The sequence below is a fragment of the Protomyctophum bolini genome (genome assembly GCF_963924005.1).
Source record: "Protomyctophum bolini genome assembly, chromosome: 12".
Lineage (NCBI taxonomy): Eukaryota > Metazoa > Chordata > Actinopteri > Myctophiformes > Myctophidae > Protomyctophum > Protomyctophum bolini.
This window is the reverse complement of record NC_137873.1, coordinates 10118786-10145212: the sequence shown is the minus strand read 5'-3', so window position 1 is coordinate 10145212 and position 26427 is coordinate 10118786. Positions and strand designations below refer to the sequence as shown.

The following is a 26427-nucleotide window of genomic DNA, read 5'->3' as shown; positions in this document are numbered from 1 at the left end:
CTATTTTCTGTTTAGAGACGAGGAGAACCCGGCCGTTACCGAACAAACACCTCAACAACGATTACTATCAGAATATAGAGCTTTCGCTTTTAAACCAGAATATCACTTTACTGTACAGCACCTTTAAATCCTTAAAATAAATGCTCTGTTCAATAAGTATTTCTCGCCCACACCAAAACCTTCCTACAGGAGATTTTGATTGCCACTATGTTTGCCCTCACTATGCCAATATCTATGGATATCCTATTTAAGACACAACGACACAATCACTTTCACCTAATAATCAATGAACAACAATTCATCCATGCATGTTCGACACCCCACAATGTGAGAAACATTCCAAACAGAAACTAATTGGGACATTAAATCGCCAAAACAAAGGAGCCAGTCACTTCCGTTGTGTCAGTTTGCTAGCCACCAGTTCCGGGTGCCTCACACACATACACACACACACACTGTGCCCAGCCAGCCTCATCCTTCTCTCACTGACCTTGTCTGTGACCTATGGGAGTCCCCCGCGTATAGGTCCTTTGTTGTGGTGGTGTTTGTGGTCCGCCCCATGTGACACAAAAGTGCCATTCGTAGCATTAGACGCCTTTTTCCTGCGGTGCTGTCTCAGCCCCACACAGCAGTACTGGCTCCACTGTGAGGGTCCATGTCTCAGGGCAGGCCCATACAGCAGTACTGGCTCCTCTGTGAGGATCCATGTCTCAGCCCCATATGTCAGTACTGACTCCACTGTGAGGGTCCATGTCTCAGCCCCATATGTCAGTACTGACTCCACTGTGAGGATCCATGTCTCAGCCCCATATGTCAGTACTGACTCCACTGTGAGGATCCATGTCTCAGCCCCATATGTCAGTACTGACTCCACTGTGAGGATCCATGTCTCAGCCCCATATGTCAGTACTGACTCCACTGTGAGGGTCCATGTCTCAGCCCCACACAGCAGTACTGGCTCCTCTGTGAGGATCCATGTCTCAGCCCCATACGGCAGTACTGACTCCTCTGTGAGGATCCATGTCTCAGCCCCATACGGCAGTACTGACTCCTCTGTGAGGATCCATGTTTCAGCCCCATACGGCAGTACTGACTCCTCTGTGAGGATCCATGTCTCAGCCCCATACGGCAGTACTGGCTCCTCTGTGAGGATCCATGTCTCAGGGCAGGCCCATACAGCAGTACTGGCTCCTCTGTGAGGATCCATGTCTCAGCCCCATACGGCAGTACTGACTCCACTGTGAGGGTCCATGTCTCAGCCCCATACGGCAGTACTGACTCCACTGTGAGGGTCCATGTCTCAGCCCCATACAGCAGTACTGACTCCTCTGTGAGGATCCATGTCTCAGACTCAGCCCCATACAGCAGTATACTGACTCCTCTGTGAGGATCCATGTCTCAGCCCCATACAGCAGTATACTGACTCCTCTGTGAGGATCCATGTCTCAGCCCCATACAGCAGTACTGACTCCACTGTGAGGGTCCATGTCTCGGCCCCATACAGCAGTACTGACTTCACAGTGAGGGTCCATGTCTCAGCCCCATACGGCAGTACTGACTCCACTGTGAGGGTCCATGTCTCAGCCCCATACAGCAGTACTGACTCCACTGTGAGGGTCCATGTCTCAGCCCCATACAGCAGTACTGACTCAGTGTCCATGTCTCAGCCCCACACAGCAGTACTGACTCCACTGTCTGTGATTGTCCATGTCTCAGCCCCACATGGCAGCACTGTCTTCCGCTGTAGCTATCTTTACGAACAGCCGCCACTTGAGGTTATATCCCATGTCAGATTATAAAAAGACTAAACAAAACAGAAAACACTGTCTTTGTGTATACGAGTACGTATGGTGCATAAAATGCACAAAGCTGAAAGAGTGCACACAGGGAAACCTCACTAGAGGTTACCCCTTCATCATCAGTGCCAAACAAGATTCAAAGCACACCTGCCTCCAATTAGAAACACGATTAGGGTCAATCCCACAGTGCAGGTGCATATACAGCTAACATGTCAAATTGTCTGCTAGAGCCATGTTTCTCAACGACTGGTCTGGGGCCTACCAGGAGTCCAAATTTTGGACCCTTACAGGTCTGTAATTCAAATTGAACAAATTATTTTTTTTGTTTCCTCTGTGGCACCAATCTACACTGTAAAATTATCTGTTTTAATTGAACTCTGAGTGTGTGCAAATTGCAATTGGTTCCATTTGTTCACTCTCAGCTATACAGACCCGCAGAGGTCCATCTGGACACCCTGGTGTTCCCTGGAATCGGCATTGAGAAACTGAGGAAAATATGAAGAGATTACAGTCGAATAACACAATATGAAAACTGTACAATATAAGAAATAAAGTGAACATGTTTAGAGATCATAGAAGCATGAGAAGCCAATAAAGCATGTGCGTTGAATTCTTAAACAGGCGCATGCACCCACTTTTGATTATGGACTTTACACTCGCTTAGATATTCAAATACATGCTCTCTCACACAAGCATACATAAACACAGGCACGCACGTCGCACGGACACGCACGGACGCACACGCGCACACACGCACACACACACACACACACACGCACACGCACAAACAAATGTACACAAGTGATGATCTGAGATGCGATGTGAAGTACACGTTCAATTCAATTTAATTCACAAGTTCACAAAAGGTCATTGCACCACCCCTTTTTCTCTCTCTGCCCCTCCCTCTCTTTGCATGTCCCCCTAGCATTTTGCTGTACTCATCCTCTCTTCTCTCTCTCTCTCTCACTCTCTCTCTCTCTCTCCTTTGTCCTTGCAATGTCTTTCAAGTGAGGAGTCAGCGACTTTAACACCATGAATTTGATAAACACCTCTCTTTCTTTCTTTCTTTCTTTCTTTCTTTCTTGCTTTTGTCTCACCGTCATCCACCGTCCGGCCTTCGGTTCTTTCTTTCCATTCTTCTCGCTTCACAAACTCATCCATGAGGTCCTTTTGTCCTGTTTCCAACATGTTTTGTCAGCGTGCCTCTGTGAAACACACACACACACACACACACACACACACACACACACACACACACACACACACACACACACACACACGCTGTCAAAGTGTTCTCGCCTGCTCCAACATCCCCATGCATTCCTTGTATTTCTGCAGAGGTGTACTGTACCTAAATAACATTTTGAGTTAATTTGAATTTACTGGAGTATTTACAAATGGGGGGAAAGGAACTGGTTGGAATAACGTGTTCCTTCCGCGTGCTACACGTCCAACCGGGGAAACTCCCCGCCGGCCACGTGAAAAGAAGCATCTTGGACTCCTCTTGCATAGAGGGAAGCATGAGCTCAGTCCGTTGCTCTCCCCAGGTTGGCAGAGGGAGCGTAGTTCACCTAATTACCCCATCAAATTCCCCGTTATGGCAATTGATTCCTCCCCACACACTTATCTGTGTTGTCACTGCTGCATCCTACTGGCTCACCTGCCAGGGATGTAGTCTTCATCCTACTCCTTCCGCCCAACACCCCCTATACTGACAGGTGCCACCCCCAGCATGTAGCAGTAGGCTACATGCAGTGACAGGTGCCACCCCCAGCATGTAGCAGTAGGCTACGTGCAGTGACAGGTGCCACCCCCAGCATGTAGCAGTAGGCTACGTGCAGTGACAGGTGCCACCCCCAGCATGTAGCAGTAGGCTACGTGCAGTGACAGGTGCCACCCCCAGCATGTAGCAGTAGGCTACGTGCAGTGACAGGTGCCACCCCCAGCATGTAGCAGTAGGCTACGTGCAGTGACAGGTGCCACCCCCAGCATGTAGCAGTAGGCTACATGCAGTGACAGGTGCCACCCCCAGAATGTAGCAGTAGGCTACATGCAGTGACAGGTGCCACCTCCAGAATGTAGCAGTAGGCTACATGCAGTGACAGGTGCCACCCCCAGCATGTAGCAGTAGGCTACATGCAGTGACAGGTGCCACCCCCAGTGGTCTCTATCCTTTTATTACTCTATTAGCACAACTACAGGCACTTCAGTTAGCACTGAACGACCTAAGCCTTCATGTGAATTCCTTGTATTTCCCGAGACAGGAGACAATGATGCTAATATAGTCCTATATACACTCGGTCAAATCCTCTGTTAATTCATCCATTTCTAACTCTGTCTGTGAGTGTCCAAATGTGACCAATGGAGCTGCAGAGGTAAAATACGCCAGAGGTTGTCTGACTGTATATTATACAGTATATATAAGAAGGCTGTGGAACAGTATAATAACATGCCATAATGCCACTTATGGATTTACACGCGCTAGGAAACATTTGATGACTATAGCGTAGGTGTGTGTATTGTGTAGCAGCGAACGCGTAATCGCGTCTACCTGCACTCTGCTCACCCACACATGAGATGGGAATTATACATTCACTGAGGCGCGAGTACATATATATTTCAAATTACACCAGCGCACGTGGGGGCACACCACACGCACACCCACACCCACACCGCGCACCCACACACGCTTGCGTGCGTGCGCGCGCTCACACACATACACACACACACACACACACACACACACACACACACAATGCTATATAGGCTTTCCTCTCACCTGTGACTCACACTAAAGCCCAGCAAGAGGGCTTAGTGACTGGAATAAGCTTATACTCCCATCATCACCATGCATGGTACAATTAAACTGTAACTGTGTGTGTGTGTGTGTGTGTGTGTGTGTGTGTGTGTGTGTGTGTGTGTGTGTGTGTGTGTGTGTGTGTGTGTGTGTGTGTGTGTGTGTGTGTGTGTGTGTGTGTGTGTACTGCACACGGATGTGGGTTTCTATGCAAATACATCAAACAATGTATATATTATGTATATTATGTCTTTTCCAAGCTTGCATACATTGTGCCCCTAATATTAGTCTGACTCTCATGCCGCCGTATATGAATGTGAGATATGCACACACACACACACACACACACACACACGCACACGCACACGCCTCCCATCCGTTTAGCAGCACCTGCAGGCATCAGTGGTGTCAGTTCATTGTTCCTGTGTGTGCTTGTAGTGGAGTATGTTGTGAGGTGCTCCAGTGGATGATGTAATATCCACCAATACTTACGGTAGTTACAGACACCCACACAGAGGGGGGAGGGTCTGTCTGTCTCACTGCCTGCTTGCCTGCCTGCCTGTCTGCCTGCCCATATAGAAAGGAAGACTGTCTGTCTGTCTGTGTGTGTGTGTGTGTGTGTGTGTGTGTGTGTGTGTGTGTGTGTGTGTGTGTGTGTGTGTGTGTGTGTGTGTGTGTGTGTGTGTGTGTGTGTGAGTGTGTGTGTGTGTGTGTGTGTGTGTGTGTGTGCTTTGCCATAATGCCTCCATGATGTCATGTGAGGATGGGACGCACACTGCCCCCTACTGGGCTGTCGTCACCCTCACGTATGTCTTTGTGTGAAGCGGTTGAGCAGAACGACAGGGATGTGGAGCCTTGTTACATGTGGCTGTTTTTTCCCCTGCATGGCAGTCAGTGAGTCTCATTTTCTAATTCCAAGGACTCCCATGACTGTACAAATATGGAACCAAATGGACCCTTACGGATTCGATTTGTACACTCTCAGAGTTGCAGACCTGTAAGGGCTCCATTTGGAACCCCCTCAAGGAACCCTGAGGGTAGACACCCCTACTATATCACCCCATCATGGTACAATTAAACTGTGTGTGTGTGTGTGTGTGTGTGTGTGTGTGTGTGTGTGTGTGTGTGTGTGTGTGTGTGTGTGTGTGTGTGTGTGTGTGTGTGTGTGTGTGTGTGTGTGTGTGTGCATGCGTCGGTTCCTGCCCTAGAGCTATGTGTTTGTCTGTATCTCTCACTCTCTCTTTGTGTCTGTGCTGCTTGGTGGGTGTTTGTCTGTGCTGCTTGGTGGGTGTTTGTCTGTGCTGCTTGGTTGTCTGTGCTGCTTGTGTGTGTGTGTGTGTGTGTGTGTGTGTGTGTGTGTGTGTGTGTGTGTGTGTGTGTGTGTGTGTGTGTGTGTGTGTGTGTGTGTGTGTACGACATACATACACAGTAGGTGTATGAATCTTATTTTTTGTTCCCCGGTTATGCATTCATGAAACCTGCGTTCACCCCTGCATGCTTACATGATTATTGGTGATCAGATCATCTTTGGTACCGTCTGTGAATACAGAGCTTTGTATTCATGTTCTGTATTGCAAACATCTAGAATGTTAGGTAAAAATAAATAAAAATAAGAGCCAGTTTCCTCCTTCCTCCACTGCGAGAACTTAAAAAGAAATATAGCCGAGATATAATTGGAAGTGGTCGGGCGTGTTAAAAGTTGATGTTCAAATCATATATAGGGGCGCCTGAGGGAGAGCCCCAGTGAGGACTCGGAACGTCGTTCTAGTAAAATGAAAACCGTTTCGGAAGCAATTTATTTAATGCGTATTCTGAGCTCTGTTGTTTTCACATCAACTCTTTGCTTAACTTGGCACCCGGACAAAGGATGTGCATTATTTTTGTCCCCTGCTACTGCTGACATAAATGGTGTAGAACTTCCGCAGGCTGTACCTCATCTGTTGGATTCGCTCTCCAGGGACCGTGCGTACAGTATATATATCTCGTCGCTGTCGGAACGGAAAAGCTTGTATGTCCAAAACTGTTATACTTTCCAGGAATTAAATGGATGAAAGAACCTGCGCTCCAATGTAGTGATTAAGGCCACTTTTGGGACGGAAACAGGCTCCAGAGAAAACGGAAAAGTCACATCACAGACGCTGTGATGACTGAAAACGTTGTAATGTGCATGCCAGGTGGCTATGTGGCGGTGACGGACTGCAAGACCATAGCATAGACCAGGCATGCATGTACAAGAACCACTTAACGTTCTACTTCCTATCACACAAGGCTTTTTGTTTACATCATCTTCATTCACCATCGCTAGTGGCTACATTTGCATTCGTAGGATAAGCGGGGCCAGGGAGCGCTTGCCCATTCTAGGAACTGAAAATATCACCTACGGATCTGCATCAATGTAATAAACATATGTGTCATGAGCCCCTGTGAGTCCTGATGTCAGCGTTTTCAAAGATTTACACTTTGGTTTCTGCTATATCTTTGCTCAACAGTCATACGTACGTACATACTGTATACGGCATACATATTTTATGAAGAAAAACATAAAAACGTGCAATATAGAGATACAAGGTTTTGCCCGACAGTGACAATATGAAATATATAAAGTGTACAGATACCCATGTACCTGTCTAAAAACTTCCTTAATGTAAACGAAGTCCACACCCACAACAACAGAGGGAATGCAACAAACCATGTACAACCCAGATTCGGCACAAACAAGGGACTAAATTATTTTCGCTCCTATGCCACCAAAATGTGGAACGCCCTACCAACAGTCATTAAGACATGTGAATCCCTTGACTCCTTCAAAACTCGCTCTCAAAAGGCACCTACGGATGGCTGCAATTCGAAACTGGCCTCTGTAAAATCTGAATCTGAATTTAGCTCATCTGCTGTAGTTGTTCTCCAGAGTGTGTGTGTACGAGACATCTGATAAATAACCACACAAACTCCAGCTTTATACTTAGATCTTCACATCCAAGTATAAAGGATCAAGATTAACCAAAATGTCTTTGAGCTTCTGCAGATGCCAATGTTGGTACTAAATCACAAAAAGGGGTTTAATTCAAGTAATTACTTTAAAATCCCATTTTCTTTTTAATGCACGAATCCTTCTCTGGTGGTGTCGTTATATGCAGCAGTTCAAAATCGTAACGACATAACGGCTTACTTCCTCAACAGTTAATGGAGATTATCAACTTCAAATGACAGCGCTTTTATTTTTTTAATCTGCTTCATTCACAATTCAGCTGTGTCATTACTGATGGGAGACAGGGGGGGCATGTACCTGAAACAACATGTACCTAAAACTATTTCTAACAGACAGTTTGTACAAGTTCCAGTGACACACTTTAGCTCAGTGTACACAATGCTGTACCCACACCAGCTGTTCATACTTTCCCCGTGCAGTTTCTTTCTTAACCCATTCTGACCTGAGATCAGATTCTAAAAATGTCAGTCGCTCTTCGATTTTTCAAAAATAGCAGACCTACAAGCTCGTAGCGCGCCACTCGGTGGCGCGCTATGAGCTTGTAGATCTGCTATTTTTCAATAGCTAAAGCATAACATGATGCCAACACCAAAATGGGTGCCCGCCCAGAATGGGTTAAATTGTTTTATTATGTTTTGACGCTTGCCTTTGGCAATGTAACTGTATGTTTGACCCTTATGTATGCACCTACTACAGTGAATTCTCTGCTCTGGGTCTTGGTGGCGCTGTTGCCAAGAAATCACATATTGTAAATACAAAATAAATGTTGCATAATCTAGCAACGATTCCCAATGGGCCACATGGAAATACTGCATGATGTGGGCGCCAATAAATTAAATTGCCAATACATTTCTTTTGTAAATAGGTTTTCTCCTCCCTCCTTGCCCAAAATATTATTAAACGTGCCAAGTCTGTGGCCAAATACATTATCATTTTGGGGGTTCTTGGTTATAAAATATTTGAGAACCACCGCTGTCCTCATGTTTAAAACTGACCTCAGGTGTATGTGTATGCGCGCGTGCATGTGCGTGCGTGCGTTTGTGCGTTTGTGCCCGCCCTCAGCCTGGCCCAGGTACCGTGTGCTGCGTGTGGTGGACACCGGTCAGTACAACCTGGAGATCAACAACGCTGAGCTGTCTGACGACTCTGTGTACGAGTGTCAGGCCACTGAGGCTGCCCTGCGCTCCAGGAGAGCCAAACTCAACGTACTCAGTAAGTATGTGTTGGTTACGTTACGTATACCCATATTGTTTTACCGACTGTACACCTATAGTCTCGCGCAACAACTATTCCACAATCTCTGAGTGCCATATAGTGTCTGGAGAACTACACCTCCCGGAATCCAGTTAATGGAAGCTGTCATTTCCGTTCATCAAAATGTATTGTTTTATTTCCAATTCTGCTAAGCAGCAAGCTACATGCTTACATCGCTTAGATGATTTTCATTTATATTAGGATAAATGTGTGTGACTGTAAAGACGAAGCGGAAGTGCGGAGGAGGCTTCACTTCCACTTTCTCCCTCCATCAAAAGAAGGAACACATGTGTTTGTGACTTCTGGAAGTCATAGTCGTTAAGTCGTTTTTTAATTTTTTTTTTAATTTTTTTATAAATGTGGTGCATCTGTCTGTCTTCGGGAAAGGGCCAGTCTGGTGGGCGTCTCTTTCATGTGTTAGAAAAAGTCAAATTAAAGTTTAGCAGAGGGTTTTTTTTTTGTACACTACAATTTCTGTACTCTGTGTGCCTGCACCGTCTGGGTACAGACGAATTGAGAACCACTGGTTTAAACAATAATACAAACAAAAAAATAAGCCTAAATGAGCAACTACACTTTGGAAAAAATCCCCCCGCCCCAAGAATTCCACTACCTACCCTCAATATTTACAAGCAACTTTACAGAAGAACAAGCCCAAAGTCACTTATAATAAGCAGACCTGGCAACACACACACACACACACACACACACACACACACAGACAGAGCTCAGTAGTGGTTTGCGGGGCAGACAGAGTGGTTCCCTATACCATAGATCCCTGTCTCAGCCTCTCTCTCTCTCTCTCAGGGAGGCAGCACCACCTCCGCTGACAGCCTTCATATCAAAGACAAAGCAGCAGACAGCCTGAAACGCAGTCAGTCAGTCTATTCCTGGGTTTAGACGCAACACGATATCTGAGTTTATTGATTTTTATCTTCCTTTTGTTGTTTTGTTGTAGCGGTTTAACTTGTTTCTTTCCTCTTTGTTTGCCTGGAGATGAGATGATTCCAGGAGGAGGCCCCGCCGGGGAGCGTTTCCGTCTCCTCGCTGCACACATTAGCACTTTGATTCTTATCTGTAGCCGTTTGCTCCCTCGTCCTATTTACAAGCACCAGCAAAAAAACTACAGTAATTAAACTGAACTCGGAATTTATGCAAACTTTTAAAAGGAATGTTTTATTTATTCGCTAGTCTGTTCATGAAATGATGATGTTTACAGTATATGAGACGTTGCATGCGCGAGTGTGTGCGTATTTCTGTGGATATGGGTTGTGTGATTCCTACTGTAATTATCATAATGTCAGGCTGATGTGGACGATTGAACCGCAAGCGTGAATATGTCAGACGTCAGTTGACCCGTGTGTGTGTGTGTGTGTGTGTGTGTGCAGTCCCTCCAGAGGACCCGGTGGTAGAGGGAGCTCCAGAGCTGTTGCTGATGGCGGGCGTACCTTACAACCTGACCTGCGTGACGCGCGGAGCCAAGCCGGCCGCACACATCCAGTGGACCAGAGACGGAGTACTGCTGGAGGGCGCTCAGCAGAGTACGGTGAGTCACCACCACACACACACACACAGACGCACGCACGCATGCACTCAATTTCGGTCAACGATGTAAACAAAACACTCCATGTTCACTAAACATAGCAGTGCTAAAACAAAAGGACGACAACAATATTAATACATTATACACACACACAAACACACACACACACACACACACACACACACACACACACGCACACACATTCATCCATACTTACTATAGTCGTGACTCAGTGTCAATTGTCCCACAACTATAGCAATTAGTGTGCCACTTCTAGGAGAGAAACTGAAGTCTCTCACCTGTAGAGGTCTTTGGAATCATATATACTGCAGCAAGGTTAATGTAGAGGTGTGCAAGCTTCTACTTTGCAGTACTGTACTGTAACTGTACCTGGTGTGTCCTCACCACATTTACACATACTGTTGGGAACAGCGGCTGCCATTAGCATGGTGCCGGGGGGGGGGGCTTCGTAAGTAATTTGGTTCCAATTATACACAGACCTGGTACAGACCTGTTATGGTCATTCAGGGCTATCTCTTTATGTCTTTCTGGTAATATTTCATTGTTGTATTGTTGTATTTCATTGTTATATTTTTACTAAAATGTCCACCACAGACCCCTGTTCATGAGGTGTTTGTTTATCCTCTAGACCATGATGGCCGCTTTGACCATAGAGACAAATAAAAACATCATGTTGACCAAAAATGTGAGTTACTGCACTTGCTGTATCCACAGAGAGTGCCTTGATGAGATGGCAGTGCCAGTTGTGCCATGCATTTCTACAGTAAAGACAGTGGCAGTGCCAGTGTGCCATGCATTTCTACAGTAAAGACAGTGGCAGTGCCAGTGTGCCATGCATTTCTACAGTAAAGACAGTGGCAGTGCCAGTGTGCCATGCATTTCTACAGTGAAGACAGTGGCAGTGCCAGTGTGCCATGCATTTCTACAGTGAAGACAGTGGCAGTGCCAGTGTGCCATGCATTTCTACAGTAAAGACAGTGGCAGTGCCAGTGTGCCATGCATTTCTACAGTAAAGACAGTGGCAGTGCCAGTGTGCCATGCATTTCTACAGTAAAGACAGTGGCAGTGCCAGTGTGCCATGCATTTCTACAGTGAAGACAGTGGCAGTGCCAGTGTGCCATGCATTTCTACAGTGAAGACAGTGGCAGTGCCAGTGTGCCATGCATTTCTACAGTAAAATAAATGCTTCGAGCTCAAGTTCAGCTTTTTGTTGATTTTTTTACCACAACCATGAGAAGCCTGTGTTTGCTTTGTTGCAGCTAAGCTTTTTTAGTGCTAATAACACAGATCAGGATGTTCATATCATTCCAGCACAGCAATAGCAGATCGTTTGGAGCGCAGTAGTGGGTCTTAATTGACACTGCATGTGAGCACTATGGACATGGTATCGTCTTTGTCAGGTTGGAAACCTCATATGTCCAAAACATTCAGGACTCAAATTAAAAAAATGGCAAAAAATAGCAGATCTACTATACTAATTGTACAAACGGGTTGAGCTTTCAGATCTGCTACTCTTGATGTTTTGAGTGACGCTGTGGTATGATCAAGTAGGGCATTCATTTAAAAAACACGTTAGAATACGGAGATAGTGTAAGAGGTTTCTGCCCGACAGCGACGACGTCCACAGCTCGCCTGCGCTCATAAAATGCTTTCCATGGACACGGCCCCTTAGGCTGGTGCAGGGAATAAAGGCTCATTAGAATAATTTCACATATCACATAGCAGCTCATCTGTCCTAGGGCTGGGGCGATAATGATGTCAATTCAATATCACGATTATTTCACACTTTTGCCTCGATTACAATGAATGAATAATGAAAATAGCACTCCTACATACGCTCACGATGTGTTGCATCGCGACGCATTGTCTCTATTCGGTTTCTGTATACAACAAAATATAATAATCGATAAAAATATCGATTTAGTCGATTGTGAAAAATCTATTTGAATTGTTCTTCGTCGATTTGATGATATTTAAGACACTGATTCTCAATTAAGTATAGCAGAATTTGAGAGATAGACATTGTGAGGTCAATTGTCTTGGTCCTCATGAGCGAGATTAAGTTGGTTATAGTAATATTAATAATAATTTTCTGTTAGTTGCCCATCTGCATCTAGCCTGTCAAGTGTAGTACTATGACCATACAGTACATGCAGTACACATACTGTAACATGCACATACAGTATACAGGTATACACAATGCCACTGGGCCCACAATATGAGACAGACATGAAACTTTGCCTTCGCAACACCTGCAGACACACGCACGCACGCACACCAATCCACAGAGGTATATACGTATTATATATTCATAGAAACATGCACCCTGTTCCTCCCAGGCTCCTTCTTACACACACACACACACACACACACACACACACACAGTACAGTACATATGCCTGCGAGCAAAGACATATCACACTCACATACTGTATGCACACTCACGCTTACACATGCACCCTCAATCACCCGTGAGCATCTACACACCCACACACCCACACACTCTCCAACACAGATGTTTTCCCTTGCAGCTTGTTGCCGCACGCGCGCACACACACACACACACACACACACACACACACACACACACACACACACTCATACATATTACATGGTGCTTAAAAGCCCTATACTTGTTTTATTATTTCTAAAGCTCACATTATCTCACAGTGTGCGTTCTGTGATCTTGCACTAATTGTGCTATTTTACAAATTGTTACACATTCTTAGAAGAAGTGCTCCCAAATAGGATCCTACAAATTCACCACCTTAAATGAGAATTCCACAGAAATGGATAGCTAAAATAGAATATTATTGATATGTTCTTAAACAAGATAGGGTCCGATGACTGCATTGAATCATGCAGCTCTCAGACTTCATGTGGCTGGTACTGTACATGACTGCAAATGGTTTCAGCCCGATCCTACTGCCATTGTAAAATTAAAGATGAGCATTTAAAAAATATATATAAAACAAAAGTCTTTGACATACAGTACTGGCGTACGTGTGCACAATAGAGTGGCGGGGCGACAGTAGCTCCAGGGTAGAGTGGCCGGTAGAACAGCTGGAAGGTGAACCTTGAGGTTCCCATTTCCATCCAGGGCCAATCAAATGAAACTAATCTGACCAGAACAGGTTTATTATGCCCCTCTAGAAAAGGGAACTAGCGATGCACGGAGCCTACTGTATATTCATTTGACACTGACCGGTCCAGCAGTCTGCGTCGATAAATAGCCCCCGGAAAATACAAACACACAGATCGACCATCTTCTAGAACACGACCCCCCCCTGTACAGAGCAACGCCGTAAAAATCACCAAATGTTTTTTATAAGAGTTGTTTTTCATCAGTTTGGACTCGGAAGGGGGGGTGGGGGGGGGGGTTATGAGCTGTCAAGATCCGAGGAAAGGCAGGTCTGTTGTTCAACGTTGAATGGCCTGAAACGGTTGAAATGGTGTTGCACTTTTCTGTATCAAGATCACAAATGCAATCCTTCCATCTCCCCCCTCCCTCTCCTGTGACAGGAAGTACTTCCAGACAGGAAGCGGGTGACAACCAGGAGTTTCCTGCCCATCACGCCAGAGGACACGGACACCAGCCGCAACTTCAGCTGTGTGGCCACAAACGCCGCTGTGCCCACGGGCAAACGGGCCACCGTCACGCTCAATGTTCACCGTAGGTTCACCCTGCGCGTGTGTGTGTGTGTGTGTGTGTGTGTGTGTGTGTGTGTGTGTGTGTGTGTGTGTGTGTGTGTGTGTGTGTGTGTGTGTGTGTGTGTGTGTGTGTGTGTGTGTGTGCGTGTGCGTGTGTGTTAGGGTTAGAATTAGAGTTAGAGTTAGGGTTGAGATTCGGAGGAACCGGATCCAACATTGAGGAACTGGGATCTGTTCCAAACCTTTTTGGAAGCGTTTCCATAGAGCTAGTATTTGGACTTCACGTCTGCTATTCAATTACAAATCTAGTGGTTCTCAAACTCTTTGATATCAAGGACCATCATTACTCTGAGAGTGTATACAAATGGAACCAAATGGACCCTTTGCATGCCCATTCAGTTCCATCTGTAACACTCTCAGAGTTACAGACCATTGTCCATTTGGAACCCCCTAGAGTAATCGTTAAAGGGAACCAAAGGGAATCGGACCGTTAAGGGGGAGTCGGAATCGTTAAAATCCTAAAGGATCCCAACCCTATGTGTGTGCATACGTGTGTATGTGCGTAATAATATCTGTCAGATAATTCCGGTACTTCGGCTGCATTTGACGGCCCGCATCCTTTGTCCTTTCTGTCCCGTGCTGAGCAGACCCTCCTACAGTCACGCTGTCTATTGAACCTCGCTCCGTCCTGGAGGGCGAGAGGGTCACCTTCACCTGCGCGGCCACTGCCAACCCCCCCATCATGGGCTTCAGGTCGGTAGACATTATGGGGACTGAGATGAGATGAGATCGATGGATGGAGCATGACTGTGTTCATTTATTCATTTTTAACTTGGGAGAGCAAATAACCAACTGGACCCTTTGCTTACAGAGTTACGTTTGTAAGCTATCAGAGTTAAAGATGGAGCGCTTTGATTTTTGTACTTTGGGGCGAAGCTTAAGTTGAGGTGGGTGGTGCTAAGGTGGAAAGCAGGTGTTCTTAATGAACTGGTGGGTGTGGCCACATAAAAACACTTTCTGTACACTTTTTAGAAAAATGTCTTCCTCCTAGTATAATCATAGTACCTGATGATCATGTTTTAGGACGGAAAAAGATCACGGCAATATTTAATAGGAGGACTGATTAGACCTACACACACTGCCACTTGCTGGTTCAAGAGGGTTGCTGACTGTGCTGTGTGTGTTGGGCAGGTGGGCTAAAGGCGGCGTGCTGCTGGAGGGGGCCAGGGAGAGTGTGTTTGTCACCACGGCGGACCACTCCTTCTTCACAGAGCCTGTGTCCTGCCAGGTGTTCAACGCTGTGGGCAACACCAACGTCAGCATCCTGGTGGACGTGCACTGTGAGTATAGCAGCCTCGTGCACCACCACTGACCCCACACGCAACGGTTTGAACTGGTGCATGGAGCGTATTGCTTAACAATGCAATTTGTTTATAGTATTATAATTATAATTCAATTATAATTCGTCGCCAGGCGTACAATCCAGCCAGTAGATTTCGAGATATGTCGTTTGGGCTCGCAGACATTGCACTCACCGACATTGCTATCCATAGACCTCCACAGCCAGCTGGTGAAATGGCTTTTTAGGCTTTTTCTAGCTGGCCAACTAATTTGCTAAATAAATGAATACGCTGGTGGTCAACCAATCACAGATGTAACCAGTACCACTCAGACTATGGGACACACTCTGAATTCACCAGCGCAGCCGTTTTCATTATGACTCTAAAAGTGTGGGGGGAAAAACATTTTTACTTTCACCACGTCTTCAATGGGACAAAAACTAAATCCCATTAAATGTGAATGATGTGCTTTACACTTCTGAGACTGGGGAATGGCTGTGAGTCACATTTCACAGCAGGAGACATGCTCTGAAAGACGTCGCTTTCCAAAATGCATGTACAGCACCTCAATGTGTCGATATCTCGCCAGTTTGTTTTGTGAATCAACGTACGGTAGGCACGCCACTGCCTGGCTCCGTTTGTTATCATGCAGTATTCATGCATTAAGCAGTCTAAATGTGCATCGCTGTTGTCTAGGGGCTGTAGGATCATGTCGGAGAGGTGCCAGGCTTTGATTCCAACATCTGAATGATTCATACAGCGTATATATATATATATATATATATATATATATATACTCTAATTCACTATTCTTTTGTTATAATATTATTCAGCCTGTCCCAGGGCCGTCAGTGTGTCAATCTAGTGTTTTAAACTAACACATCTGGCCGTACACAACAGAATAATTAATGATAATGACAAATGCAGTTTGGGAAAATAGATCTGAATGAGTTGATGGATTTGATAATTAGAATAAAATAATGAAAAAATGCTACTCATGTCCTTATAATGTACGCACGCACACACGCACGCTCTTAAATTAATCTCTCTCTCTCTCTCTCTCTCTCTCTCTCTCTCTCTCTCTCTCTCTCTCTCAGTTGGTCCTATCCTGGTGGTGGAGCCCAGGCCTGTGACAGTGGACGTGGACTCCGATGTCAATCTGAACTGCAAGTGGTCGGGTAACCCTCCCCTCACTCTCACCTGGACCAAGAAGGGCTCCAACATGGTGAGAACCCTCCCCCCAAACACCTGATGGGACAGTATGTTGACCAGCTCCTCACTACATCACATCACCGTGAGCATGTGTAGAAATGGGTCAGAAGAGGTTAACTTGAACCCTAGTGGACCAAGTTCAGAGCTCCCTCAGATCCAGTTATTGTTTAATGCCCTCATTAGCACAGAAAGGGGACTGTAATGTGTTGTTTACTGGGAGAACACGGGTATCTAAACCCTAATAAACGCCACAGACAGAGAATCTGGGTCCCACACACACTCCATGAATATTTCCTCACATCTAAAGCAGACAAGTGAGACTTCGCCTCCGTGTCCTAAATCTTTAATTCATGCCAACGAGTTGCGGGGGGGGGGGGGGGGGGGGGGGGGGGAACTAATGGAGCCTGCTGAAAAAAGTGAACATGTTTTAGCAATTAAATATGTATCTCTTAACATGGTTTATCCTCTCCTCTCCTGTCGTATCCCCTCTGTGTGTGTGAGCAGGTGCTCAGCAACAACAACCAGCTTTATCTGAAGTCTGTGAGCCAGTCGGACGCAGGACAATACGTCTGCAAGGCCATCGTCCCCCGGATCGGCGTGGGAGAGACCGAGGTCACGCTCACTGTCAACGGTATGGTCCGGTACTTTCCCCTTTTTCCCCAACTCAAAAGAACACACATCCACATAATTATTCTATATAAATTGCATACACATACAAAAATCTGTGTTCTTTTTTGAGTGGTGCAACCACTCCTACAACCAGCAATGTCTGTGTGGTTGGTTAACCTATGTGACGTTAATGAGCACCAGAATGAGTACCAGTAGGGGGCGCTGTTGTGCCATGCAGAAACAGAGAGAGAGAGACAGTTGCACTGTTGCCTGCTAATGAGAGAGGGGTGGGGGGGGGGAGTTGCAACACTCGGTTCACACGGGTGTGATTTTTTTTCATTGATTTAGCACCCTTATCCACAGACATCTTTTTCATGAGTGGGTGGCTGCTTTGGATATCATGTCCATAGCACTCGCACGCACATTCACACGATTTGACGCTGGTCGTAAATGATCGGGCTGTCTCACACACACACACACACACACACCACATCATACCAACAGGAGCAGCAGCGCTCCTCTCCTAAAGCGTAACGCATATAGCCCACAAGCCTGCATAGTAGTTTGGGTGCGCATTGCTGTTTCCAATGTTTCCAATACTTTACCATGGAACAGAAAAAGACATCCAGATCCTTGTTTATATACTCAAGTCCAAACCTCATAAAATCAATAGGAAGCGATGTGCTTCACTGGACATCAACACACAAACACAAACTCCTCCCTTTGTGCCATGTTTTCTTTGACTGAACACTTGAGATCAAACATCGCTGGAGAAAATACTGAAGCTGAATCAATTCCGTGTTAAATATCTTCATACAGTACAGTATGTGTCGACTTTTTTCCATCATCTTTCTTTTTTCCTCATGCTTTCGTATGAGGCACCCGGTGAAAAGGCATACATGTAAAATATAAGGTTTTACTGTAAATAGAAATCAAGACAAATAATTTAAAACAACCTAAAAACATCCGTTTGGTCACCACGGTTCTAAAACGACTCAAGGTGGTTAATCTCCAATGTAGTCTGCAGGTCATTGGAAAATAGAACCTCCAATGGATCCAATATAATCATTGTTTAGTTACACAAGCTCTTATTAATAGCTTCCGTCAGTTAAATATGTATAAAACTTTTGTTTTGAAAAATATCAAAAAGCTTTGGCACGCCACTGTCAAAAGAGTATAGCCTAATAGGCCCTGTTTTTCCATGAATGAACGCCCTAGTATATAATCATTATATAGGGCATTCACTCATGGAAAAACATCAAAAGATGCAAAGTATCTCCACATACAGTAGGTATAGGTACCACCTGGCATGTTTAAAGTATCTCCACATAGGTAGGTATAGGTACCACCCGGCATGTTTAAAGTATCTCCACATACAGTAGGTAATTAGGTATAGGTACCACCTGGCATGTTTGCTCAGTGCAGCTCCACTATTGTCAAATACCGGACGACCTTCAGCACCACCTCCGCTATTAACGAGAGCTATTCATTACTTATTCAAATTGGCAATATGTTGAGAATTATTATTTATAAGCATTATATCATTTCGTCAGGCATTATTAATGATAATGGATGACATAAAGAGCAGACACAGTCAGTGCTTTAAGCACTTTCACATAATGAGGCTGGGGGATATATCCCGTCCCACTGCCGTTTTCTTCTTCCGTCATCCATTTTGCAGTGTCCAGGGACAACATGATGGTGGGCTGATTGGGTATTGATGGCATGGGACTTTTAACTGTGAAGGATTAAGTAACAATAACACTTTCTTGGAAGATGAAAAATGTACACGCAACCCTTTCTGTGCTCTCCGTTTTGTTTTGTTCCTCCTCTATTCCTCCCCTGTCCCCCACCACCACCACGTAAACCTTTACTATGAGAATTAAAGTAACAACCCCTCTATAATTAATTGACGGGGGTACCCCAGGGCTCTATAACAAGCCTGCTAGTAATTTCCTCTACGTCAAAATCTCTTTGCTGAAACTAGCCGATCTGCAAGCTCACAACAACCTCGCTGTTGAGGGCGGCGCAATATGAATATTAACATCCTGCCATATTTACCGGTGACCATGCTCGCCGTCCTCTGTCTAATCTTGTGATTCAAAGGATTGACTGCAATTGAGTATACTGTAGCTCCAAGAGAGATCTTAATCTGTACTTCCGGGCCTTCGATCCGGACAGCTATCCCTGTAGTCCATCTGGACTCTGTCCATATAGAGAGGATGCGCATGCATTTAACGTGAATGGCAAATCGAGTGGCAAAGCGAGTTTAACGTCGTTTAATGCATTCAGATGTTCTGTTTGGATGTATGGGGCTGTCAAGGCCAGAAAAGTAGTTTGCCACTCAGTAGGCGTTCCCGCATAACTTCCAGGTATGATGATGATGTAATGTGCATATTGGCCTCTATAGATTCTGCCACTGAGACCACCTATGGGTCGTGATCCTTAACACTTGCCCTCACTGTGCTGTGAGCTTGTAGATCGGCTATTTCCACCAAATGTTGGGCCACAGGACAGGGAGTTAGGGGCGTTGCACTCTCATCAGGAGTTCAAAGCTTCCATCCATAAGTTTTATGTCCTACTTGAGAGTTTGACCTGGGGTCTTCCTGCCGTGTGGGAGACCAAACATCTAGCCCTCAGCCAGGAGGAGATATTGGGCTTATGAGCTTCAGGCAGTACTACTTGTCAACCAGCAGGTGTTGCTTCCCCGGTCCCCCTCCCCCCCCATGCTGAATCCCCGCGATTCTGAATTGGGTCAAATAAGAACTGTGTTCCAAAAATCACACCTGTGTCAGTGAAGCGAGGGGCGCTCTTTTCATCATACATCATCTTATTTTGGCCAATAACAATTTGCGCCCTCACTTTTATCTTCATTATGTACTTTGCTCAGGCAATCAAATCATCACTATGGAGTGATCAGCCAATCGCAAGCCAATGTTTGTGTTCACACAAACCCGGAAAGCTGGGCATAGGAGGAGCTACCGCCTCTCAAAAATAAACAACTGATCCCAGCGGTTTCACTCATTATGGTTATGAAGCATTAACTGACGGTGAGAAATTGCCGCTGAATTAGTAAAACAATTGCCAGAAACAGACCGTTTCAAATATGGGTGACTAATTATCGTAAACAATACAGAGCCAATACAGAGCCATGACAATATCGCTATTTTCTTTACCACAATTATTATATGAGACGATTCTAAGATGACTCAATGTTATTCATCTGCTGGGTCCGCAGAGGTTTTTCTCTATGGAGAATAAGTTATTCTCCATAGAGAAACACTTGCTGCAGACGCAGCAGATGAACGAGTGATGTTAGGACTTCGGTACTCTATAGGTGGTCCACCTCCAGCAACTGACTGCAGATGTGCTACAGTAGTTACGTTTACATACCTGTACCGTTTTAACATACTCTACCACCTCTCTCTCTCTCTCTCTCTCTCTCTCTCTCTCTGTGTCTCTATCTCGCTCTCCCCCAGGCCCGCCCATCATCTCCAGTGATTCGGTTCAGTATGCAGTGAGAGGGGAGAAGGGAGAAATTAAGTGCTACATTGCCAGCACCCCTCCTCCTGATAAGATAGTGAGTACTGTATGTAGTGTATGTCCTCTGTGGGGACACTGCTGTATGTCCTCTGTGGGAGGGACACCACTGTATGTCCTCTGTGGGAGGGGCACTACTGTATATGTCCTCTGTGGGGACACTACTGTGAGATCGGCTGGCGTTTACTCGTGAAGCAATCGTTGTGTCTGTCTGCGTGTTGACATGAGAAATGCAGTGCGAGCCCGCTGATCCAAGTGAGATCACACGCAGGTGGAGGGTCGCTCCCCGTCTGCCCTGCCTGAAAAGCCCTTCACGCAGGAAGAATACATTAGGCAGTAAGAATAGCCTCGGTTCAGAATAGGACTACATTGTTTTAGGCTACTTTTCTATAGAATAGGCCGATTGCTCGCAACCTCTGCTCTACAAACCTCCTCAAAACCCCCATGACCAAGCTACGTACCATGGGCGACCAGGCAAAACCTCCTCAAAACCCCCATGACCAAGCTACGTACCATGGGCGACCAGGCAAAACCTCCTCAAAACCCCCATGACCAAGCTACGTACCATGGGCGACCAGGCAAAACCTCCTCAAAACCCCCATGACCAAGCTATACGTACCATGGGCGACCAGGCCTTCTGCTACGGTCCATGGGCGACCAGGCCTTCTGCTACGGACCATGGGCGACCGGGCCTTCTGCTACGGACCGTTGAATGCGCTGAATCCACCTGAGAGCACCACAGGCTGTTGATTCTGTTAAGAGAGGACAAAAAGACCTTTAGCTCTTTAACAAAGCATTCATTTAGCTACCACTGGATTTAACTCCAGGCTTTATGCCCTTATGTTTTGTTTTGGTTTCTTGGATCTTTTTATAGTGGTTTTTATGCAAATGCTCATTGTAGCACTTTGAGATTTACGCTAATGTAAAGTGCATTATTAATAAACATTATTAACATGACAATGCATTAAAGGAGCTTTTGAAATGCTGGGCATTGTTCCGTTCATGCAGGTTCCGTTTATAGCACCGTGCGGGAACGTCGTTAAACGTCAACCGTTGGTCAAATGTGGAATGTGAAAGAGCCACACTCTCCCTTCAGTCCTTCAGCTAGTACTTTTTATGAGCCACACTCTCCCTTCAGTCCTTCAGCTAGTACTTTTTATGAGCCACACTCTCCCTTCAGTCCTTCAGCTAGTACTTTTTATGAGCCACACTCTCCCTTCAGTCCTTCAGCTAGTACATTTTATGAGCCACACTCTCCCTTCAGTCCTTCAGCTAGTACATTTTATGAGCCACACTCTCCCTTCAGTCCTTCAGCTAGTACTTTTTATGAGCCACACTCTCCCTTCAGTCCTTCAGCTAGTACATTTTATGAGCCACACTCTCCCTTCAGTCCTTCAGCTAGTACTTTTTATGAGCCACACTCTCCCGTGCTTCAGCTAGTACTTTTTATGAGCCACACTCTCCCTTCAGTCCTTCAGCTAGTACTTTTTATGAGCCACACTCTCCCTTCAGTCCTTCAGCTAGTACTTTTTATGAGCCACACTCTCCCTTCAGTCCTTCAGCTAGTACTTTTTATGAGCCACACTCTCCCGTGCTTCAGCTAGTACTTTCTATGAGCCACACTCTCCCTTCAGTCCTTCAGCTAGTACTTTGGGAATGTGAATGAGCCACACTCTCCACTCTCCCGTCCTTCAGCTATTACATGCTAGGTGCCGTTTAGCAAGGCACTTAACCCCCGCAGCTGTTTCAGTTAACCTGCTCAGTCTGCCCATGCATCGCTCTATAAATATCTATACTGAATAAAAGTATATTACACTATATGGGTCCTTGTCGGCACATTTTCGACACTTTCTGCAAGCGGTGTGTGTGTGTACGTTTTTCTTACATCGCATGGAGCTTCCCAGTGCATGAGTGAATAAATGGAATGAAACATGTCCGGGATTGCTCACAACTCACTACCCAGACAATGGAAATCAGAGCTATATGGCTGTTGGGGGCGGAAGGGGAGAGTGAGAGAGAGAGAGGACAAATGAAGAGGGAGAGAGAGAGAGAGAGAGAGAGAGAGGGTAAAATCTGTACCTTTCAGTGTCAATTATCCAATTGTGGAGTGTGGACATGACAGGAAGAAGAGCTTTTAAAAATCCGCGGCTCACTGTCTGTCGCTCTGGCAGAGTGCTCTGAGCGCATAATGTGAGATGACATTATAGTCTCTGCTTAATGCGGACACACAATGCTTATGAAATATGGAATATGATGCTCTGTGTGCTGTGTGTGCGCGTGCGTGCGTGCGTCCGTGTGTCTGGGTACATGTGGGGGAGGGGTTATGAAAAATACGTTTTATGAGAAGATTTCATATTGTGAGAGAGACCATTCGATAGAGAAAGAAATGGACAAAGAAACAGAAGAAAGAAAGAAAGAAAGTTTTGGGAGGTAGAAAATGGTTGATCTACTTGAGAATGTGGCATTTATCTTTAGTTAAACCAGGTTAAAAGGTACATTAGCAAAAACATATGGGTGTATGCATATTTCATAGCTTCATGGTTCATATATAATAACTTCATATCAAATCTCTACCTCAGCACATTTTGAGTGGAGGAACCCGCTTGCCGTTTTATTGCTCTTGTGCTCAGGTGTGTGTGTGTGTGTGTGTGTGTGTGTGTGTGTGTGTGTGTGTGTGTGTGTGTGTGTGTGTGTGTGTGTGTGCATATTTTAATTTTGCCAGAATCACTCATACATTTTGCAACTACAGTCTACTATCACAATAAATGTGCAGTAAAATCTTCAGTTGCACTGTGAGTGTGTGCCAAATGGAACCGAATGAGGGACCTGTGTTCGGTTCCATATGTCAAATTAACACTCAGGATTGTACAGTGTAGGAATTGCAAAGTTTTAATTCAGACGGCGCTATAGGAACAAATACTCATTTACAAGGTGTGGGCATCCATAATTTGCTTTGCTTAGAACACCTTTCATCTCGCAGCTCTCTCCATCTGGCTGCTGTCTGCGAGCTGGCTATGAGTGTGTGCATATGTGAGTGTGGTTTGTCTACAAGCTATCTGTGTCTGTGTGTGCGACTGAGTGTGTGTGTGCCCACTGCCCAATATGTCTGTCTGTTTGTGTTCGTAGCAATGGCAGTGGAAGCTCTAAACATTACAATTTGACCGGCCAAAGCTGTGGTCAGACTACACTATTTTGTGGAATCGCTGCTTCTTCGCTATAGGAAAGGAGCTAGTTTAGGTCATTTGGGCATCTCAAGGTTCAAGGTTCAAGGTTTCTTTGTTTGTCACACCAATATAATATGTCAGACATATAGAGGGATGAAATTTTGTTTCTCTCTCATCCACGGTGCAATAAAAACAAAACAAATAAAACAACAAGTAACAGTAGTGCAACAGATTAAAAGGCAATAAAGTGCAATGATTTAAAAAAAAAGGATGCCTCTCGGGCATCTCCCTAGGGAGGTCCACGAGGCACGTCCCACTGGGAGGAGACCCTGGGGCAGACCAAGGATCACGTCCCACTGGGAGGAGACCCTGGGGCAGACCAAGGACCACGTCCCACTGGGAGGAGACCCTGGGGCAGACCAAGGATCACGTCCCACTGGGAGGAGACCCCGGGGCAGACCAAGGATCACGTCCCACTGGGAGGAGACCCCGGGGCAGACCAAGGACCACGTCCCACTGGGAGGAGACCCCGGGGCAGACCAAGGCGCAGTTGGAGGAATCACATCGACTCACTGGCCTTGGAACATCTCGGGATCCCCCAGGAGGAAGTTACCGGTACTAATGTTGCTCTGGAGAGGGGAAGTCTGGAGCTCTCTGGTGGAGCTGTTGCCCCCGGGACCCGGCTATGGATAAGCGGTTGAAGATGGAGGGATGCACGGATGGATAGTTTCGATGTACTTAGTTACTTCACACCACTGAATAATATACAGTATATCTATTAAATACTTGGAAGCTCAGACAGCCAGGCATAATTAAAGCAACCACGCAGCGCCACGCTGCAGCTCCAGCTATGCAGAGGGAGGACTGTAAAAGCAAAAGTGTCAAACGCAAAAGTTGATTACAGGGAGTCGGACCATGTGGGGGCACGGTTGGTGTGCCCTTCAAAACGTGCTGAGTTGAGCGTCTTTCATATCCGTGACTCATGTTTGTCTTTAGCTGTCAGTCTGGCTTTCATCCTCTCACCCCCGTTCTCCATCTCATCCGTCATCCTGCTGTTCTGCGACTTACAGCCGGAATGTACGCCAGCGTGAACACACCATCCCCCCCCCCCACCTTATCGCTCCTTATTCAAATGACGCCGATGAATATTCACACTGTATTCCCCCTTCCGATTCAAAGGGAGATCGCTGATTATTCATCCATTGTGACAAAGTGCTTTGAAAGCAGATTTGTCTTTTTTGATCCGACATTCATATGCCGGGACGACAACAGAGGGAGTCATTTCCAAGCGGAGTTGTCCCCTTTTCCAGTGTAGATTCCGTGGACGGTCCGTTGACTACCCTTTTCAACTGACATGAAATGAAATAAGTTATGATGACTAAAACTATGACTAAATATATTGACAATTTCATCAATACATGATGAACTAGAGTACTAGACTAAAATGTTAGGGAGGAGAAGAGATCCAGTAGAACTATAAAAAGTCAAATTATGTTTGGTTGCACTCTGAAAATAGTAGATCTACAAGCTCACGATGCATTGCACTGCAACGCGTTGTGAGCTCACAGATCAGTTGTTTTCAGCGGGTGCGTGTGTTTGTTTTCCGACAGTCCTACAGTCAAGAGTCAGACACTACCCAAAACCCGACCCTAAACCTAACCTCACACTCACAGGAAGCCACAGGTTAGTTTTAACCTGCCACGGGTTAGTTAGTTGTAACCTGCCACCATAGACTGTAAAAAATATGGACAAAGCGTTCCGCGGGTCTAACATGAACTTAAAATGAAGCCTGTCTGTCCTTGCAATGGAAGTCGCCATCTTTCAAGATCCGTTTTGGCCCAGTTCAGGCCAGCTGGCCCATTGGCTGGCCCAGACAACGAGGCGGGACTTCCCCCCTTCTTCTTCGTTGGTTTTTATTTTGACTCGAGTGGGAGGGGGATCCCGTTCATAGACTGTAACGGTAGCCACGCCCCTCAGAACATGCGCGACTTTATGGTCATTTTTTTTTATAAATGGGACCATATTTTTCCAAAAAGAATATTATGACATTAGAAATGAGACTTTAAACTAGTGACTGAAAGCAAAAAGTATTCATGACCATGTTTATTAAGGTAATACAGTCTAGGTGAAGTTGGGCCAAAATACATGGACTTCTATGGGGCTATGGGTTTTTTTGAGCCCAATGATAGCGCCACAACAGGCCATTATATGAACTTTCATTTCCTTAGTGGCTTCACAAAATATCCGTCTGACTGCCCCCCTGCCTGCCACGCATGTCGGGAGCCACAGGTTAGTTTTATCCCGGCCACGGGTTAAAACTATTAACCACGGTTATGTCTGGACTGGAGCGACGGTGTTGTCAGACTAATGCCTGTCGGACTGTAAGCAATTAGTATGTCCCTAACAAACGTATGCACTGCATTTCCAGCATGCAACCAAGCCTCAAATCAGCCACATTTACAGCCACATTCTGTAGAGCATCGGCACTACAGAATTACCCAGTCTCCA

General features: G+C 45.7%; 1 protein-coding gene across 2 annotated transcripts in view; it reads left to right on the top strand.

Moving 5' to 3' along the window:
- The window catches only part of LOC308325196 (kin of IRRE-like protein 1), a 104154-nt gene that overhangs the window by 60414 nt on the left and 17313 nt on the right, over nucleotides 1-26427 (top strand). For both annotated transcript variants that reach the window (XM_080777632.1, XM_080777631.1), the window contains exons 3-10: nucleotides 8648-8797; nucleotides 10228-10385; nucleotides 13926-14076; nucleotides 14702-14807; nucleotides 15246-15394; nucleotides 16492-16619; nucleotides 17111-17237; nucleotides 20695-20795. In XM_080777632.1, the coding sequence (XP_080633758.1) occupies nucleotides 8648-8797; nucleotides 10228-10385; nucleotides 13926-14076; nucleotides 14702-14807; nucleotides 15246-15394; nucleotides 16492-16619; nucleotides 17111-17237; nucleotides 20695-20795 (1070 nt within the window). The remainder of the gene's footprint in view (nucleotides 1-8647; nucleotides 8798-10227; nucleotides 10386-13925; nucleotides 14077-14701; nucleotides 14808-15245; nucleotides 15395-16491; nucleotides 16620-17110; nucleotides 17238-20694; nucleotides 20796-26427) is intronic.